Below are 20884 nucleotides of genomic sequence, written 5' to 3' on the forward strand. Positions count from 1 at the left end.
ATGTGGGAGGCTGGGATGAGGCAAAGAATCTAGAGAGAGCATTTCAAATCCAAGGGCAAGCAAGTGGCAGTCCATGTTTCTATGTCCTGGAGAGAAAGGACCATTTATATGCCTCGTGTCTCCTCTGCATCAATTATTTCTGCCGAAGGAGAAGCAGGAGCTTGGAGGGGCCTTTATTCTGAGAAATGTGATCCTCAGGAGACTTGGAGAGGAAGATGTGTGAGAAGGAGGCACCGGGGACAAATCCAAGCGCATATGATTATCACTGACAGCGACAGAGGGATTCACTGGGCGCCCTGAATGTCATATCAGAATCATCCCATGGAAAAAAAAACTCCAGGCATCTCAACCCTCCCATGATCTCCGTTTCCATTTCAATTGATTTTAATGCTGGTGCAATCCTATCTAAATGCTAATTTTTTTCCTTTGAGTTTGAAATGGACAAAAACCTCCAAATATTCTAGGAGAGATTAAATGGAAAATATTATTATTAAAAACAAGAGAGTGGGCACTGCCTTGGTCAGACTCTCTGGGGAATTGAATTTTACTAGATGTGTATCTGTGTGTGCGCATGAGGGCAGGTTTATTACACAAATCTGACAGCGACCAGAAGGGGAGGCTGAGGTTTCACTGTTTTACATTTGCTATTATCGCCAGACAGAATATCCTCATCAGTTCTCATTAGGCTGCCCTGTGTCTCTGTCTCCTGCCATCAGTTGGAAGGGAGCCGTGTTAACTCTGTGGAGCAGGCTTCATTTCTGTGTGCCCTTCTAGAACGTATTTGGAAATTGGTTTTAGAATTAAGAATCCATATTCGTTTGCCGGGAGGCTGCTCATAATATGGCTGTCACTCCCCAGGCCTGAGCTGGTCCCTGGATGGAGAGAGAGACCTTAACCAAGAGAAAGAGCCTCTCTCTTTGTGGGTCTCAAAGATTCAGCACACAAACCTTCACTGAACACCTGCAAAGAGGCAGGCGCTGCTCAGTGCCAGCTGTTTTCGGCAATAAACTCACAGAGCAAGACTCCAAGGGCAAGCTGGTAAGTCAGGGTTACTGCGTGAGAATCCAGTGTGCCCAGGTGAGGAAGAGCCCAGCTGACCATCCATGGGACTGAGAACACCCCAGGGGCTTTCTCTGAGCCCCGCAGTCTTTGCTGCCCAGATCACCCATTTAGTCATGAGATCACATTGCCTTGATAATAACCTTTTAAATTGTCCAAACTTTCTCTTCTCAACCAGATGGCATGCAAGCTCTCTGAGGGAAGGGGTTCTGGCTTAAAATAGTAATGAAGATTAAAATGGTGACAAAAATATCTGCAATGTGCCATCCTATGTATCAGTACTTTGTAAATGCATTATCTCTAAGCTGAAATCAAAGTCTTACTCCTATTTAATGCTTAAAGAATTGAGTGACTTACCTAAAGCCATGGAGATGGTATGAGACATAACAGGGATTCAAGCCAGGTCTGTCTGGTCCCAAAGCACATGCTCTTTCTTTCTCACTGAAGGGGTCCGGAGAAAACCACTATGGCATAAAAACTATTTTGGCTGAAGGCATTTGAATCCCTGAAATCCTTTTATCTGCGTATAAGCAGAGCCTCTCAAAAGAACTCAATTGTCATAACTCTAATCCTCTCTTCCTGGACAGACGTTATCACAAAACTATCATATATGCCGTCTGTTCCCCTAAGGGCTCATTTATCTTTCTAAAAAGTCATTTGTTCTCCCAGAAGCACTCCTCTGCCCCCACCCCCACTACCTCATTAATATCGTATATAAGCCCTTCCTTGAGTCACATTTCTTTGTGAACGCCCATGCATAAATAGCTAATTAAAGCTGGTTTTTTTTTCCCCCTCTTACCAATCTGTCTTTTGCCAGTTTAATTTGCAGGCCCTAAGACATCAACCTAAGAGGGTAGAGGAAAAATTTTCCTCCCTGACATCACCAGCAACAGCAGCATGGGCTTCATAATGCAGGCTTTGCAGAAGATGGTCAGGGGCTCTTACTTAAGTTGAAAGAGGCCAAGAAAGGGCTTTTGTACAGTATCTGAACACCAGCTCCCACAGAGATGTGGAAATTTAGGAGTTACTTTGGTGACTATCTTACTCTGGATTCCCTAGCATTTTGTATGTCCCTCTGTCATGGCAGCGAGCATGGTGGGCTGGTGGTGTATTATTGAGACTGTTTCATCTACTCAGCTCTGAATTCCTAACGACAGGACAGCAATGTTTATTTTTATAACCTCTGTGCTCACCACAACATAATAGGTTTTTCTTAATGCCTATTGACTTTAAAAAAAAGTGTACAGTGATAAAAATCTTACATACTGCTCGAAGAACATCTGAAAATATTAGAGATATCAAGGAGAAACTAAATGTCAATTCCCCACCGATCAGGTATATTACCATTGTTCATACTTAACTCTATTTCCTTCTGGTCTCTATTGAATGTTTGCTCTCATGTTGAATAAAGAGACGCAAAGAAAAATAAAAAGCAAAACTGGCAGACTCCCTAATTAACGGAGTGATGTAGGGGCTCACTGGGAGATCCCTGGCCACCCCCTGCTAACTACTTTCCTATTGCAACCAAGGGAGGATTCTTTCAGAAAGAATTGCTGACTCTCATTTCTGGGGGCTTTTGCCGAGGACTCTGGCTGACTACTTGCTAGGGTGGAGAGCTGGTGGGAAGATGGAGTCTCGAAGAGGAAGAACAGGTCAATGTTGGGCCTGGACCGCCCTGATATGCTTTGAATAGTCTAAATAAATAAATAAGTAATCAATAGCTATTTGATTTACACACATCAAATATTATTAGATACCTTTTTTTTAAAGGAATAATATATTATGTATTGTCTATGATTTGCTGCTTTAAAAACCCATACAACTGGGGAGAGACGCAGGTTAAGAGTTGCTCTGGCCCTACCTAGCTTTCCTCTGTTATTTCATATTTTGCAAAGTCTAAGGGAGTAGGTGTTGAAGATTAAGACTTTTAAGTTCGTGAACTGGTTACTTTCCTGATATGTGTGGGTTAAGTTGCTGTGGCCAAGTAACCCTTGGAGATGCTGCTTGGGAGCAGTGCCCTCTGAGGTGGGCACACGTGGATGAGGGGGTAGGCAGAGTGGTTCCTGGAGAGCCTTCTGACAGGCTGATTTCTGCTTCTCTCTTTTTGGGTTGCGAAGATGACCCCAGGGGGGCCTGTCCTGCCCTCCCTCCCTAGTTGGAGACTGGGACGAGGGGCTGGCTAGGTCTGACTAGGTCTCCTGGGGAAGTCACGTGGGTCTTCCATGATGAAGATTTGGAAAGGAGGAAACCAGTCTAATTGCCCTTTTCTCCACCTACTTAAATTCAATACACAGCCCTTGCAAAAGCTGTGATTCTACATTAAGTGAAAAGAAGGCCAAGAATGGGTTCCCATAAGGCCAGAGAGTGAACTTTCTTTCTGAACATCTGTCTCCAAAATGGGGGAGGGAACATTTCTGCAGGGCAGTGTGGGGTGTTAGGGGTGTCAGGGATCGGAAGGAGGGGGCAGGGGTGTCCCGCTACGATGTGGTGGTTTTCTGTGTCAGGGAGGAAAGGCCTTAGAGAAGGGTTCTGCAGTTTTGCAGTCTCTCCCTTCCAGGAGCCTTGATAATTGAGACGTCTTACTTAGGGATGAACAAAATAAAAAGGAGAAGTCAAGTTAAAGGCACAGCAGAACAGAACAGCAATAATCACTCTCAACCTGATGTCATGAAAGACAAAGAAATACCAACAACCCCTTCCAGATTGAAGGCAACTAAAGAAACCTAGCAACCAAACACAAGCATGTGACCCAGGGTTGGATCCCAGACCAGGAAAAAAAACAAATGTTTTCTCTCGCTATAAAGGACACCAGTGACAACCGGTCACTTTGAATAAGGTCCACGGATGCGAGCACAGAATTGTATTAGTGTTACTTGCCTGATTTTGATAAGTGTCCTGTGATTATGTAAGAGAAAGTTCTTGTTTTTAGAAAACTTCTGAAGTATTTAGGAGCAAAAGGGAATTGGGTCTGCTCCTTACTCTCAAATAGGTCATGAAAAGAAAAAAATCTGTATCTATGTATCTGTCAAGAGAGCATGATAAAGCTAAGGTGGTAAAATGTTAACATTTGAGGAATCTGGGTAAAGAGATCACGGAAATCTTCGCATTATTTTTTAATAAGTCTGAAATTATTTCAAGTGAAAAGTAAAAATATTTTAAAAAGGAATAAAAATATTTTAAAACATCATTATACCCTTTTTGCTATTTTGAAATCTAATAGCAATACCTCCTAGAAGTTAAGTTTTTGAAAGGTTTAAATGTGAGGAACATATGTTTCTATTGTGCTGAGTCGTTCTTAAATATTCCACTCCTCTAGACTGGATTATTTGCCTTTGGTGTGAAATGTTTGTTCTACCTTCAGACCTCCACAGAAGTTACATGCCAATAAAACAGAAAGTGTCAAGTTACTCCACTGTTTTGTTCATCTGTCACTTTAGACTCTGAACTGGAGAATTAGTAAACATGTGTGTCCAAGTTAATCCCCTTCCCCCTTACCCCCCCCCCCCCCACCAAAATATTCCCTTACGGGGACATGGCCCCTCTAAAAGGTATACTGGAGAAAACGTGAGATTTGGCTCCAGATGGTCTAAATTTCAGTCCCAGGATCTAATGCATGTTAGTTATGTACCCTTGAGTAATTAACTTAATCTGTATGATTGTCAGTTTCCCCATGAAGTTAAGTAATACTTGTGCTATATCACTTCCTGGAACTGTTGAGACATCCAAGTAAAAGGATGCATGAAATGCTTTGAAAAATGCTCCACAGACTTTGGTTGCTATTGTTTGCAGAATTTTGTATAAAGCTAGGGAGGGGTGGGGGGTGTATATCCAAGGACCTCTTTATAATACTATTTGACCCGCTGTACGTATTGTCAATGACATAAACCTAGGGGAAAATCTGACTCAGTGCTTTTCAGTGCTTTGAGTAGATACTTAGAAAAACAGCTACCATTCACTGATTGAGCACCTACCATGTTCTGGGTTCTTTGCGCCATGCATTCTTACAAAAAGCCTAATTTTAGATACAGACACTAAAGCTCAGAAAGACCACACGATTTGATGGAGCATGAAGAGCGACTAGGTAGGTGGCGGGTTCTGGACTTGAGCCCAAGTCTATAAACGTATGGTCTGAGCTCCTGCTATGTTATCTTGGGTCTCTAGTGGCCAATGATTGGAAGCCAGTAGTCACTGTAGGAAGTGAACTCAGAGGTACAGAGTAATTTTGCCTACTGGTCACCCCAGAGAGGCTTGAGTTGGATCCCTGGAGAACTGAGTTGTAACTGAGTATGATGTTGTCCAAGTTTCAAATTCTCCACCATCCATGCATCCACCCCATCCAAATTAGACTTGAGACTCACAAGGGTATTCCTCTGGGGGAATATACCCATCTCTACAAGGCACAAAGAGTTTGTCACTTTCTTACCCATGTTTCAAACATATCTTCTGGACGCAGGCGACGTAGGGTGGGTCTAGGAACAAAAAAAAAAAGAAGAGTTTCCTTGAGTAGGGATTACCTTGGCAGACACCAAAGCCTCAGCACCGTGAAATGTAAGATGAGATGCTGGTTCCTTTGCAAGAGCATGACGATCTCTACAAACCTGTTTCTCCCCTAAGAGACAGAGCAGATCGACCCTGTCGTGTGGCACACAGCGCTGGGATGAAAGCTCTTCGTCTTTCCATAGACCCATTTGATCCAAGTCTGTTACAAATAATGGGTCAGAGGACACAGACTCAGCTCATCCCCAGGCCAGAAGCCATTCCCCTCCTCGAGACAGGTGCCGCTCCTGAGGACCCAGAGCAGGCCCAGAGGGAGACCTCGGACAGAAAACAGCCCAGGACTCCAACTATTTTGTCACCATAGCCAGCCATCAAAAGCCCTTTGGGATGTTTGGTGGAGCAGGTCAGATCTCTATTTTGCTTGTGGTTTCATTTCTTTTTTAAAAATTACTTTTAATTTATTATTATTATTATTATTATTATTATTATTATTATTATTATTATTATTATTATTATTATCATCATCATCATCATCATCATCATCATCATCATTATTTAATGGAGGTACTGGAAATTGAACCCAGGACCTCGCACATGCTAAGCATGTACTCTACCACTGAGCTCCACCTACCCTCCCACCAGGTTTCATTTCTTTTTGAATGTTGGTAAATGGTGTTAGATATATTGATACTTGTTCCTCCAAGTGCTGCTTCCCTGTAGGGCCTGAGGCGGACCGGGTGATGGAATCACAATGCTCCAGGTTCAGTGAATGTCTGTGAGCATGTGGTTGGGGGGTGGGCGGCCCAGGCAGTGAACCCGCCTCCATGTTTGATGTTCTAGGACTGTCCCTCTCTCAAGCTGGGGTCGGCAAACTACAGCTGGTGAGCGGAATCCAGCCAATGGCTCCTGTTTTTATAAATAAACTTCCACTGGGACACAGCCTCACCCGTTTGTTTATACATTGCTTATGATTGCTTGCTCACTGCAATGGCAGAATTGCGCATTTGCAACAGAGACCATCTGGACCACAAAGCCAGAAATATTTATTATCTGGCCCCTTACAGAAAAAGTGTGTTGATCCACACTAGAGTTAGTGGTATCAAATATTCCTCTCCCAGAAGTTCCATGCATAAAATGTTCATTCTTGGCTAAGTTATTTAACTTCCCTGAGCCCAATTCCTGGACCTGTGAAAATTAGCATGGTGATAATTACCGCATACAGTTGAAGACTAGGTAAAATCATACTTTACGAGGCTGTCACTAAATCACTATCATTATCATTGTAGAATTTTATGCACATCTTACTCGATGAGATTTTCTCACTGTGGCGAGGTGGCCTCACCTTGCTTGCAACTGTAGACCCATATTGAGAAGATGCAGTAACATCCCTGCCACTGATCAATGCCTACCAAAGCCACACTCCTGGGTTCAGTTCTTCGGGGGTACTAACTCCAGGTTGTTGCTCTTGGGGTTGAAATGGCCGGACTGAGAGGCTTTTCTCCATCCCCCAGGCCCTGGGCCAGCCGCCCCACCCCCTGTCCCCTGCATGCCATCGGGGCCACCTTTGGTGCTCCTTCACAAACTCCACGAGCTCCTCTTCTGTGTAAGGCTTGTCAGGGATGGCAATGGGCTCGTCCATAAAGGGCTCATAGAAGTCAACCTCATTCATCTTCAAGGACAATTTCTTTGCAACCTGTAGCAATTAGAAACAAGACAATAGTTCCCTCGAATGCTAGTCTAGTGGTGGTCCGGCTGCAAGGGTGTGTGTGTTCTCTACAAAAGACATGAGCATGTATGTACTGTTTTAACTTAAATGTTGAAATGACAGGAACTCAGCATCTAAGGTCTGGCTGGACTGATCTCCTTTTGTGATCAAAGGACAAAGAGAAAAACCTGGCAAATGAGGTCCAATCAGGGGCAGAGAGCAGTTAGAATGGAAGGTGGGAAATCGGATTCCACGATCGCCATCACTCCACTGTATTTGCCAGGGCTGGGGGAGGAAGCCAGTGTCAACAGACCATGTTCGGTGTCCTGGGATGTATGGATCTAACTGAACAAATTTTGACAGAACAGGCAATTGGTGGAAACCATTGAATGCAGACAGGTACTCAGAATCAGAGGCCAACCCATTCTTCTGTCCTCAGTCAGCTCATAAACCCTAATTGCTATTTGGGTTGAAGCGTTGGCCCCAGGGCTGTCTCACAGCACTGGGCTTGTTTGATGGTTTCTCGGGCTCTGGGAACTGCCTGGTTTGTTACTGGTCAGAAGGTGACCCACCCTCCTGGTTTGTCCAGGCCGGAGGGGTTTCCCAGGATTCAGACTTCCCACGCTAACTCAGGGATAGTACCCAGCAAGCTAGGGTGAGTTGCTCATGCTATACCAGAGAAAAAGCCTGGAGAGCCGGCCTGTAGCCTGGAAGCCACGTGCTCTCTTGATTGAAGTGGCCACATGGTCTCGTCAGGGCAGAATGTTTGCTGTGTTTGCCTGCAGAGCTGATGACCTCACACCTCTTCTTGTGCAGTGATTCGAGAGGCCTGGAATGTGCCATTCTTTTCTAGTTCAGAGCGTAGTCTGCTCCAAGAAAGCACAGGGATGAACAGTGGTTCCCTTGAAACTAAAAAGGAATTGCTCAAGAGCTGCCACCCCGTGGCGGTGACCAGCAGTGCAGAGCCCCGGGGCAGCCGGGCCTAGCTGCGGAGGGGGAGGAACTGGATGTTACATAAGCTGTTACACCAGGCGGTCCCTTCTGAGCCAACACCGGTATGTATCCCTGTGGCTTTTGTCATCAACTGCTATGAATTCCAGGTCATTATATTCCAAAAGACATTTCTAACCGTACTCGAGGCAAAGAAACTCCAGCATCCTACTCGGAGCTGAGGGCAACAGGCTGTGTTAAGAGCTACAGTCAGTCAAAGAGATTTTACAGTCCTGCTGATTTTGTTTTAAGGGACAAGACCGCGTGGATTTTTCTTTCTTCCTTTCTTTCTTCTGTGGGGCGGGGGGTCTGGTTGTGGGGAAGGGGAGGAAACAGCTATTTGAGTTCACACACAGTTCTTCACAGAGCTGGGCCCATTGCAGAATGGGCTTGGAAGTGACATTGGATTCAGGCTTTCTGAGTTCACATACTACATATTTCAGGAACCAGGAAGCTGTGCTTATTGAAGTAGGAAGTGACCAGATGAACAAAAGCTAGTAACAGTGAGCACGTGAAGTGCTTCCTGTGTGCCAGGCGCTGTTGCAAAGTGTGTCGAGTTGATTCATTTATGTACCCTCACTTCGATTGTATGACATAAGAACTATTATAATGATATTTATTTTACAAAGGATGAGCCCGCAGCACAATTTGCATATACAGTTTGTCCAGGGAAGTGTTCTTTCGAAACTACCAATTTGCCTCCATTCCAACTTTACTTTCATTTGAAAGTTACCTTCTCCTTGACACTGGACAGAAAGGAATTTATGTCCCTTTAAATATTACATTGGCGGTGCGCGGTTTGTCACAAGATGTTCCTTTGTTCCTCTTGTAACATGGTCTCATCAATTCATCCCCAGCACAGTCTGCTGGAATTAAGGCTTCCTGAAGGTGAAAAGGAGCTCGTCAGAACCTCCTTTGGAGTTAGCTGTGTAGACACACCTGTGTGTGTGACTGTGTGCATGCGTGTGTGTGTGTCTCTCTGTCTGGGTCTGTCATGTAAAGACCATGAATTTAAAGTTAGATTATGATAGTCTTAAGTCTTGGGAACTCTGAGCAAAATCTCCCAGAGGCTTGTTCACTGTCTCCATCATTACCAAAGAGTTTCCTCATCTTCTGTCCCAGAGAACCCCTTTCTTTTATTCTTTTAATTGTATCTTGGATGGTAAAGACTGAAGGAGATTTGATTGATCGAGTCATGGATTTGTTCATTTATTCAATAAATATTTAGAAGGGCCTACTGCATCCAAGGGACCAGATCTGGTTCATGGATGGTACAATTAAATAAGAATGGATTTTACCATTAAAAGCTGAAGAGATCCATATAATGAATTCTTTTGTGCTTAAAAAAAATTAGTTGGAATGGAGCTTGTCAAAGACATGAAAATTACAAAGTACAATGGCCATTTTTCTGACATTTTCAAGTGTATGGGTTTTGATAACATGTGTTTTCTACAAGTTAGCAAGCCATTTCAGTTGTTGCAAATGAAAGCAACTCAGTGAATTTAGATCTCAGCATTCACCTTCTCCATCAACTTTGTTTAGATAATCACAGCTTCTTCTGGCTCAATAATTATTTTGCTCCTCACTGTTCAGTCCAAGAAAAGAACAGGCCAGTGGGAGACGGCACAGGATAATTAGAACTGACATTTTTCAGGGTATGAGATGCCGTAGAGTAGACACCACCCTTAGCCCTCTGACTCTCTCTTGCTCCATTTGCTTCAGAGAGGTTGGACCTTTGTGTGGCTTGATGTAGGATTAAGATCCATAGATCAGGCAGGGCTGGTACCAAACCTGTGTGCCAAGTAAAATCTCCCAGGGAGATTTCACTACATGCCTATTTCTGGGTCTAGATACAACCCTAGAGAATCCAAATTTCCAAGTGTGGGGCCCAGGAATCCATGCTTCTTTCTAAAAGCTCCTTGGGGCATACCAACATGGACAGTGGTTGGAAACTACTAAACTCCCAAATCTGCATCAGCAGCCCTGATAGCCCATCCTGTTTACAGTTCTCCAACTCATATAATATATTTAATATAATTCTTTCTGCCTTCCCATCTTCTCCTGCCCCAGCCCCACACCCCAGAGACTCAACTCTAAATCCTACAAGGACAGGAATCTGTTTAGCTAAATCTTGTGTCCCTGGCCTCTTCATGAAGAGCACCTTGCACATAAAAGACACTCAATAAATACTTGCTAAGTGAGTGAATGAATAAATAAATGAAAGATCCTTCCAGTTGAATGTCTTCCCAACTTGTAGGAATTAGAACCCATCTTATGCTCCTTAAAAGATGCTTTTTCCTAGATTCCCTAGTGTTTTCAGCAGCTTTACAGTCTTGGCTATCTTGAAGCAGAGACGTGCAATCTTAAGTTATTTTTGTGTCTTCTGTCATCTTTCTCTCCTGCATCTCCACTGTGGCCAGGTCTTCCTGTCATTGCAACCTCTGCCAGCTGGGTTTTCATCCTTGAAACCATAGCAGTGCTTCCTGGGCCCTTGCGTCTCCTGACTTCAAACCTCTATAAAGCACCTCCCCACCCCTAGACCCTTCTGGGATTTCCTAGGGTGTGTCTGTCTCACAAGCCAGTCCTTCAGCCCACCTCTTCTGCTGTAGCGCCCCCTGCTGGACACCACTGAGGCTTGGCCTGAGGGCAGCCATGCCTTCTGGACACTGCCATTTCCCCCTTTCCCCCACTGATGGGTGCAAATGCTTAAGTCCCAAAACGGCATCCAGTCCACTCAGTGCAACAGCTCTTCATTCTGTGTTCTATACAGAGGGAGAGAATATATCTTTCTCTTTTTCAATGTTATGAAATCCCACAAGGCTACATACATGAATGGGGGTACTTCTGACTCAGTGTCTTACAGAGTTTTTAGTGAAGAGCCTTCTGAGTTTTTAATTATAGCCTGACCTCACTTTCTTTACAGGCCACAGATATGAAGCCATATGGTTGAGCTTGGAGGCACATCTGAAAACAGACAGTACCCTGAGCTCAGCATTGGATCACCCTTCTAAGAACTGAGGCTTTCTTGCTTGGCCACACTTGTCTGCCTGACTCTCTCTTCCCTCAGATGAGTTCTTACCCGGGATCCACCTTACTCACCTCTGGCCCATCATAACCAAACGTCAGGGATGGATTTGGTTAGGCTTCCCTGGACCTCCTCTTTTTCACTGATATCCTCCCCTAGCCTCCCTTCTCCTGGGCTTAGATGACTGTCCCTTCTTAACAACAGTACTGGCTAATATTTATTGACTGCTTACTGTTTGGTGGATACCAGCTAAGCATTTGACATGTGCTGTTTCTTTCTCTGGACAGCAACAGTACAGAGCATGGACTTTGAAGTCAGGCTGACCTACTCAAGCAAATCACTTAATCTCTCGGTGCCTTGGTTTCATCTTCTGGAGACTGAGAACTTTAATCCCTCTTCTACAGGGGTGTTGAGAGGATTAAATGAGAAAACCTATGTAAATCAGGGAGGGTGTAGCTCAGTGGTAGAGCATATGTTTAGCATGCATGAGGTCCTGGGTTTAATCCCCAGTACCTCCATTTAAACAAGCAAACGAACAATCAAACCTAATTCCCACCCCACCATGCCAAGAAAATCTATGTAAAGCTTTTAGCACAAAGCCTGGCATTTAAAAAGTACTGAATAAATGATAGCTATTACTTTGATATTCCTGTTCAAGCTCTCTCCCAACTCAAATCCAACCAATTAAGGTGAATTTTTTCCAAGTTTAGATTATATGATTTAGACGGACAGTGGTTGGAATCTCTTCTGGATTACAGGCTTGTGGACCGGGGTCCTAGCCACAGACGCAGTTATGTAGTGACGTTTCATGCAATCTCTTCATTATACTCCTTCCCTGCTCCAGTGACTTGTTTTTCACAGAAAACTTGAGCTCCATCAAGGCCCATGAGCACTGCTCATCAACTGCCTTCCTCCCCAGTAGGGGGAACTTGTACCGTTTTTATTTTGCCCTTTGCCACTTGAGTTTGGTCAGGACTTAGTTTGTCCTAGATTTATTTTTCACAGTACATATTGTGACTCAGGGCTTTTAGCTGGGGTACGTGTGTGAGAGGGTGGTGTGGATGTGGGTGTGGATGTGGGTTTGAATGTGTGTGTGTATTGGGAGCGTTCTATATGTGTGAGCGTGATTGTGTGATTGTGTGAGGAGGTATGTGTTATGTTTGTACGTTGTGTGAGTGTGTGTGTTGTGTTATGTGTGTGTTGCATGTGGTTATATGGGTGTTGTGTGTGTTGCATATGAGTGAGTGTTGTGTGGATGTGAGTGTGGGTGCGCACCCTGAATCTCAAAGGCAGGTACAGTTTGTGAAGTGCAGAAGAACGGGGATGGGTTTTGGGTATAGATTGTCCTAAACTGTAATCTCAGCACTACTATTAATTCACTAGACACCTTGGATGTTACTTAACCTTTCCAAGTCTTTATCATCTGGGAAATGGGTTTTTTTTTTTTTTTTACTTTTCAGAGTTGTTTCAGAGTTATTTAAAGGATAAGAAACAGTATAGATGTAATATATCAAATTGTGCCCAATGCCCAGAAAACACTCAATAAATAGCCATTTTGGTAGTAACTGGAGCCAGAGTGGAGTACTCTGACCAAAGTAGACCCCAAATAAATTACTCATTGATCCATGGTCCCTCTAGCGTCCTTTGGTTTATAGGAGCACTTGCACATCCAGAAAGTGTAGATCCACTGAATTATAGACACGTACTTCAGTGACATCTCCTGAGGATGTAGGTGACTTTCTGAAGCACCAGGGCTTCCGATGGTCAGTGCTCCTCCCCACGCCATCCCCCATCCTAACCCAGTAGCTCGGGGTCAGGTGGGGTGGGGGTGGGATAGGGGACTGGGAGGGTGGTGTAGGCAACCCCAGGAAGGGAGAGGATGGCCCTAAACAGAAAGGAAGCAGTGGCCAGCATCCCAGCACCCTCTGGGCTCACACATTTCTCATTCTTAATGCTGAAGGTGATGAAGAGTGGTTCACTCCTCTTTATGGGATGTTTTCAGAAATTCCCTTACATCCTCTGAATTAATCACCTTTGTGCTCATCTCTTATCCAATGATAATTTACTGCCATATTTCTAACACTTCTAGAGAAAGTGTTAGTGGATGGAGGTTGGTTAATGTCGCTAAAAGAAAAGAAAAAGTGGTGAAAGTTCAGCCTTTAAAGTGTTTAAATTGGGGTTTTGTAGGTACTTACGCCTTTGTCGAAGGTAGCAAAAAATTTGATGTAAGGCTGGAAGTGTTCAGCTGCCTCTTCAAAAGCCTTGTAATCTAACAGGAAAAAGATAAAATGGGAGAGACATTTTCAAGACACAAGAGAGTGGGAAGCCAGTCAATCCTGATTGGATATTTAATTAGTTAGACATTATTTAGATAGACAATTATTTGATACTATTTAAAACCACAGTTTCTCCCAAGGAATTTGAATTGACTGGCATTGAATCACTCCAAAAAACTCTTTTTTTAAAAATTGAAGTATAATTGATTTACAACGTTGTGTTAATTTCTGGTGTCCAGCCTAGTGATTCAGTTATACATACATATTCTTTTTCATTATACAGTATTATAGTGGTTAATATCATGTTTGAAAGCAATGACTCCCTCTAGAAATGTTCTGTATTCCATAACCATTATTTTGTGCGTAAGACTTCAGCAAGCGTCACAGCTAGAGACAGGCTGCCTCCCTGGCTTCCCCACTGGCTCTCCTCAATTGATGGGATGTTACTTTGGTCCAAGTTTGCTTGTCATCAATGGTTTTTGAGGCTCAAAATATTTAGTTTTCCCCCTTGATTTAATTCACTCTTATGTTTGTATTTTCTACTAACATCAATGGAATGGATGATTGCTACCTGCCTATTATGTTCATAATCATTATAATCACTATTATTAGCAACATCTAGTATTAGATATGCTTAACGAGCACAAAACTGATTTTCTTAATTTTCTGAGTTACTCAATTTATCCCTTCCTTCTCTCCTTTCTTCCTACTTTTCTTTCTTCCTACATTCCATCCTTCTTTTTTCTAACACCTATAGATATTAACAATTAGCCAATCTGATTAATGGATTATCATAATGTATTATTGGTTTTTATATAAATTAAAAAATATTGCTCACTGAGAAAAAATGTGACAATGATATATATATGTTCATGTATAACTGAAAAATTGTGCTGAACACTGGAATTTGACACAACATTGTAAAATGATTATAAATCAATAAAAAATGTTAAAAAATATTTCTTTCAAAAATAATAATTGGACATAATTTTATTAAATTGATTCATTAAAGGGGACTATAGGCTTTTATGGCTTCAGAAAGCCAAACCTTCAAAATATTTTTGATCATACGTGAGTGAAAGTAATATTTGTATTTTGTCAGCTTTCTATAATTTTAATATTGAAGTAAATAAAACTGAACATTTAAATGCTCACTCTATGCTTAATTTTTGATATTTATCCAAGTCTTAAGATGCAGGTAAAGGACATTATTTAAAAAGTCAACTTCTGAAACCAGAAAAGCTTATCACTTTCTAAAATATTTTTGTTTAGCTAGTTACTATTTTAAAAATTGTTTTATTTCACCAAACTAATGGACTTGCTGGAAAGTCATCATATTCACCAAAATAGTGCAAAAACATTTGTCACTAATTAGGCAATGTAATGAGTATGATCTCGAGTTTGGATTTCTCTGCATTGATAATTTTTCTTTTCCTCAGCCTAAATGTCTTGTTTGTGTAGAAGCATCAAAATAAGAAATTGTACCATGCCACAAACATATATAAATGTATATACATTTGATTACCCCCACAGAAAATGTTTAAAAAAAATCTTAAGAGAAATTTGTCAGATCAGTAGAGTGATATTTGCCTATTCCTGAGGAAATGTTTCATTATTATTTTGAATTATACACCATGAAAAAGATCAGTTGGATTTGAAATCAATTCAAATTATCATAAAAATATTAACATTATATTTGTCAATGAAAAGGAAAGTAATAGCTATTAGAGAAAAATGCTCACATTCTTGAAGGACAATTTAGAGATTAGATTACCTAAATGCTGTTCAATGGCGAGAAAAGGCTATTCATCAATGAAAGAAAAAGCAAAGAATGTCGTCCTGCCATTGGCCCCCATCCACACGTGCAAGCCAAGACTCTTGTCAAGGGTTACGATCAAGAATTTGAAGAGATCATTTAAAACCTTGATCAGGAACGGCCTGTTGCTTTTTCAGGCATAAAACCTAATACCAAAGGCTACGTTCTTAGGAGCAAGCACAAGAGTCTTGTTCAAAATTTAAAAATATTTTACTTGGAAGTTTTATACAATGTAATACTTGATGCCTTTCCTATTATTTTGTATATTATTATCATTATATTAAGAAAGCTTTTAAAAAGTGGGGTTTTTTTGCTAAGCCCAAATAAATCTTTTCCAGTATGCCCCACGTGCCATACAAGCATGGTCACATTTCGTGTGTGTCATGACCTGACAGAGCTATGAAGTCTTGAGAGCACAGCCCAGTGGTTAAATGTCTGAGCTCTAAAGTCAGACTTGGGGTTTAAAGCTTTGCTCTACCATTTATTTACTAGCTGTGTGATATTGGATGAGTTTCTTCAACCTTCCTGTTCCTTCATGTCCTCATCATTAAAATCCTGATAATAATGGTAACTGCCTTACAGGCTAGTGGTGAGAATGAAACTAAGGCATCTGTAGAATCTGCCAGTGTGGGCCCTGGCCTATGATATATGTTAGTTAAATGGAGCTATAATTGTCATTAGTTTAGGGTTGGGGAAGATAGAAACTGGAAGATGTGCTTTTTATCCCGGTCTTGGCCTTGTCTCCCTCCTTATCTGCTATCCTGAGCTTAATAGAGGAAGAGAGAGAAACAGAAGGATAGAAATTGATGGAAAGAGTTGGTGGAGTGACTCCTGGGCATATATCCAGCGGAAACTCTAATTTGAAAAGACACATGCATCCCGATGTTCATAGCAGCACTATATACAATAGCCAAGACAAGGAAGGAACCTAAATGTCCATTGACAGAAGGCCAGATAAAGAAGATGTGGTATATTTATACAATGGAATACTACTCAGCCATAAAACAGAATAAAATTATACCATTTACAGCAACATGGATGGACCTGGAGATCGTCATACTAAATGAAGTAAGCCAGAAAGAGAAAGAAAAATACCACATGATATCACTCATATGTGGAATCTAAAAAAACGACACAAATGAATTTATTTACAAAACAGAAACAGACTCACAGACATAGAAAACAAAATTGTGGTTACCAGTGGAGGAAGAGGGGGCGGTAGAGGGATAAACTGGGAGTGTGGGATTTGCAGATACTAACTAGTATATATAAAATAGGTATATAACAAATTCATACTGTACAGCACAGGGAACCATATTCAATACCTTGTAATAGCCTATAATGAAAAAGAATAAATAAATAAATAAATAAATAAATAAATATATATATATATATATAGTATAACTGAATCGCTATACTGTACACTAGAAATTAACACAACATTGTAAACCAACTATACTTTCAATAAAAAAAAAAAAGAATTGGCAGGGTGGGTGGGGAGGAGAAAAGGATAGAGGGAAATAGAAGGAAATGAAATGAAGAGAAGAAAGTAGAAGAGGGCAGGGGCAGTATCCCAGAGCAGTCAGCATCTGTATAAAGATGTAAAAACTTAAATAATTCACCTAAAGACTTTAAGAACTGGGTGGAACTCCCAGGCTAGCCTAGCCGCCTTCCCCCAACACACCCTTAAGGAGGGTGAATAGAGGCTTTTATGTAGCAAACATGAAGACAGTTAAGTTGGGTTGTGGGAGAGAGAAAAGAGGTGGGTGGTTAATGAGATGACTAAGGATGCCAGTTGGAAGATGGGGTACAGACACAGCTTCACAAATAATTCAAAATATTTTGGATTTTCCAGAAATAGTCATAAGCAGCCCTTCTTTGCACCCCCCCACCCCCGTGTACTAATGCTCCCAGATTCTCTTTCATTGCTACGCCCACTCCTAACGCTTTTCCTCTCTCCAAGGCTGAGACACCAGAAAAAGGCTTAATTTCTGGGGCCTATGCTGCCAAAACAATTCTAAAAAATGTACTCAAGTAGTTGGCCTTTGGGGTTCCTTCCCTTCCTGACTCCCACTCACTACCCCAGTCACGCCTGCATGGGTGGTGGTGATGCTCTGATACGTTCCTCCACCCACCCCAGCCCTGGCTGCAAAGCTTCTAAAGGGAATGTATCCAAGGGTGCGGCTGTGCTGTGGCAGCAGCCTTGGTGGTCAGGGGGCACTGGCCAGCAGTTTTCCACACTGTGCTGCAGCTGCCAAGCCCATCCATCCCTACCCCAGTTTTCCTCTAATGCTGTCCAAGTGATTCAGAAGCTCTCCATCTGCTGACCACAGGAGCTGCCAATGTCTTTTCCCCATTTAGGGAGAGAATTCCTCGGGTTGATGGGCAGGTGGAAAAAGTGGAGGAAGGGCTCTTCTCCCTTGTGTCAAACACACACTCCCCTTCAAGGCCAGAGAACGTGGCCCAACCTTAATGTTCTTTCAGTACCTCTGCCTGGTTTGCATAATATCTGCACATGTCCCGTTGCATGGGGTGCAAGGAAGATTCTCCCTCTATTCCACCCAGCACAAAATAATGCCCATGATGCATCCTCTTTCTGGATGACCCAACACAACTTGCTGGGAAAATAGCCTTTAGACAGACAGGCTGGGGTTGACAGACAACTTACATTCTGAGTCCCCACTCTTGAAATAGCCAATGAGTTTGATCTGGTCCTCAATGCGCTCAAAGGCTTGGACTTCCAGTTTGCTGTTGATGATCTCCACTGGGTCTTCAATTAGCTGGAACACAAAAGATGTTCATATAAGAGAAGTGTTTCCTCTCCAGTGGGGAAATACAGCATCTGTGTAGAGTGCTCTGGAGAGAAACTGTCAACTTTCTGCTGGTGTCTCAGTATCCATCCCGCCTCCCCCTTCGTGAGCACAGCAGACATGCTTTCTGAGGAACTGACCTTACCTCCAGGGGTAGGCAGATTGTCCTGGAGGCCATTCTATTTCTCTTGTCAGTTACTGATTCAGGAAAGCCATGCAACCCAACTCTGGCCAACAAATCTCCAGGGTAGATCAGCTGAAGGCCTTGAGGAAGTTCTAATTCCCTTTCATGAGAGCAATGTGAGGCCAGATTCTTCTCCCCTCTCATTGGATATGAATGAAGATATGTGATGTATCAGCTCCTGTTGCTGGCTAGCTTATAAGTTGGTTATAACCGACTTGAGAACAGTCAGCTTGAGGACAAAGCCAACACACTGAAAAGAGCATTACCTGTGATTTGTGGAGAAACTTGGAGCTAGAGCCCTGACTCGAACAAGCCTAAAATCTACCCTCACCCTGGGCATCACCTTCCATTTGTGTGGGCCAATCACGTTGCCTACTGTTTAAGGAGGTTGAAGCTGGTTTTTGTTACTTGCATCCCAAAGCCCCCTCCCAGCTGACAGAGCTGGGGCAGGGCCACGTGGGCCCAGAGTTGTTCTGCTGCCTCCTTCTACTTTTTGAGCGCTTGTAGGTATGGGTCAAAGAGAGTGCCAAGCAGAAGTGATGGGCATTTTTTTGTAGAAGGCGACCTTCAACTTACTTCTGACCCTCTCTGGGTTTTTGAGGCAGTGGGGAAAAGGCAATGGGCCACTATGTACTAGCTGGTTAGATAAGGCATCACCAGAATGGTTGTTCTTTATTGTACAGGCATCTGTATTCAAAAGAACCTGACTTTGCCACTGTTATTGAAAGCGTGAGTTTACCTATGGATAAAACATCTTTGTAATGTTTATTCCTCTGTTTGCCTGAGCACATGGATCTAAGGGTGTTGCACCTCTGTGGCTGAGAGGAGTGTGATGTTGGGGCGCTCACTGGCCCTGCCTCTTTTTATTCTGCTCTGAGGGTAACTCAGCAGATGGGTCCTCCTCACCCTACTCCATCTTCCCATGATCATCCTCCTCTCTTTCCCACACTCCTCTTCAGAAGCCCTGAAACAAAGCCCAAGGGATTCAGGGGGTATGTGTGTGTGTGTAATTGTTAAGAGAATTAACGTCACTACTACACAGCCTTAATTTGCTCTGGTCTCTAATAAAACAGTTTCTGAGGTCACTTAAGGGCCAGCTTCCCAGTAGACGTAAACATCGCTGTGATGCAGGCGCTCTTTATTTTTTTGTGACGCTTGAGAAACTGTTCTTAGACCAGGTCAGGGCATTCGCCTTCTCTGCTCTTACTTTAGGGTTTTACTTTTCCCTGTATTTGAACCCATGCAGGGCCACTGTGCATAAATGCTTACGTCCAACAGAAACTCCACCAAGACATCAGCTGCAAACTCGCCGTCAAACTCAATGGTGCGATCACCCTTAAGAACATACAGGCTTCCTTCTTCATTAAAACCTACAAGAAACACAGATTTCCCAAAGTAAAGTCATCCTGAGGTAGGTAGAGCCATCCCGTTGGCCAGGGTCTGGCTTGGGGTCCCTGGGTGACAGTGGGGCAGGATCAGTGGAACTAGCATTAACCCTAGGATCAGTTCCCTTGAAACCACACCTCTGAAGGGCTCCCAGAGTGGGAACTCAAACTAAAACAGTCAATAACCAGCAATGCCATCTGGATGTTAACTTAAAAGAAAGACCTATTCTCCACTTCACCACGGCTTTAATTTTCCAAATACACTGTGGACCCCTTTCTCCTTATCAAAAAGTTCTCGTGCCTACTGCCCACCAGCTCCTTAGCCTGGCATTCAACCCTCCACAACCTACTGCCAGCCCTGTCCTTTACAGCCCACCTTGGGTGGACCTGCGCTCCCTTGAGAACTGCATTCCTGGTCCCAGTGCTACTTCCTGGGCTTTTTGCCCAAGAGCTGATGTGAAAGGGGGCATAAAGGAGAAGTCACAGTGCATGATTCTCTGCACAGATGTTCTCCTTGGGCCTGTAGTGCCCTCCCCCCACATCCCTCATCTTTCAACTCCTTTGGGTCTCAGCTTACAACCCACTTTTCCAAAGAAGGCCACTCCAATCTCTCTTGCCATCATAGACCTCCTCTCAGCTCCATTTTCACAAATGCTTTCCCGAGAGTGGCATTTCCCCCCAGGAATGCTAAATTAGCTGAGGCTGGCATTTAGTCCAACAGCATGGCATCCTTAATTCCTTAGATTAATTGTTGTCAAACCTCTATTAGCTGGAGGATGCTTTCTCCAAATGAACTCTTCTGCAGGACCTCTAGGGAAAGGGAGGCTGGCCCCATGCCCACCATGACCCAGGGCACCTGTGAAGACTCCCTGGCACACCACGGAGCACCGTTTGTGAATTTGAAGGAGCAACGTGCCAGGTGTCCCAGAAGCCGGCAATGACTGATCACAAAGGGTGCCGGAGGGATCCTCGGCCAGTGGATTTTGCTCTGAGTGAAATCAGTTAGGAAGCTGTTGCACTAGCTCAGAGACTAAAATCAGGCAAATGGAAATGGGGATGGAGATCAAGGAGCAGGCTCACAAAACACAACTGTCCTGTCAATTCTGAGGATGGAAAGGTCAGAAAGAACCTGCCCAG

The 20884-nt window shown here is 43.2% G+C and overlaps 1 protein-coding gene and 1 long non-coding RNA gene across 2 annotated transcripts in view; one reads left to right on the forward strand and one right to left on the reverse strand.

Moving 5' to 3' along the window:
• CASQ2 (calsequestrin 2) overlaps positions 1–20884 on the reverse strand; it is a 57982-nt gene that overhangs the window by 13604 nt on the left and 23494 nt on the right. Inside the window, exons 3-7 of the mRNA XM_010968259.3 lie at positions 19632–19732; positions 18037–18148; positions 13472–13545; positions 7119–7249; positions 5483–5528 (exon numbers count right to left, since the gene is read on the reverse strand). Coding sequence (XP_010966561.1) covers positions 5483–5528; positions 7119–7249; positions 13472–13545; positions 18037–18148; positions 19632–19732 — 464 coding nt within the window. The remainder of the gene's footprint in view (positions 1–5482; positions 5529–7118; positions 7250–13471; positions 13546–18036; positions 18149–19631; positions 19733–20884) is intronic.
• Positions 7670–20688, forward strand: LOC123612566 (uncharacterized). Its single transcript, XR_006719848.2, has 3 exons — positions 7670–8316; positions 19609–19773; positions 20553–20688. It is a non-coding gene; the product is annotated as an uncharacterized LOC123612566 (long non-coding RNA).

This window comes from Camelus bactrianus, chromosome 9, assembly GCF_048773025.1.
Source record: "Camelus bactrianus isolate YW-2024 breed Bactrian camel chromosome 9, ASM4877302v1, whole genome shotgun sequence".
NCBI lineage: Eukaryota > Metazoa > Chordata > Mammalia > Artiodactyla > Camelidae > Camelus > Camelus bactrianus.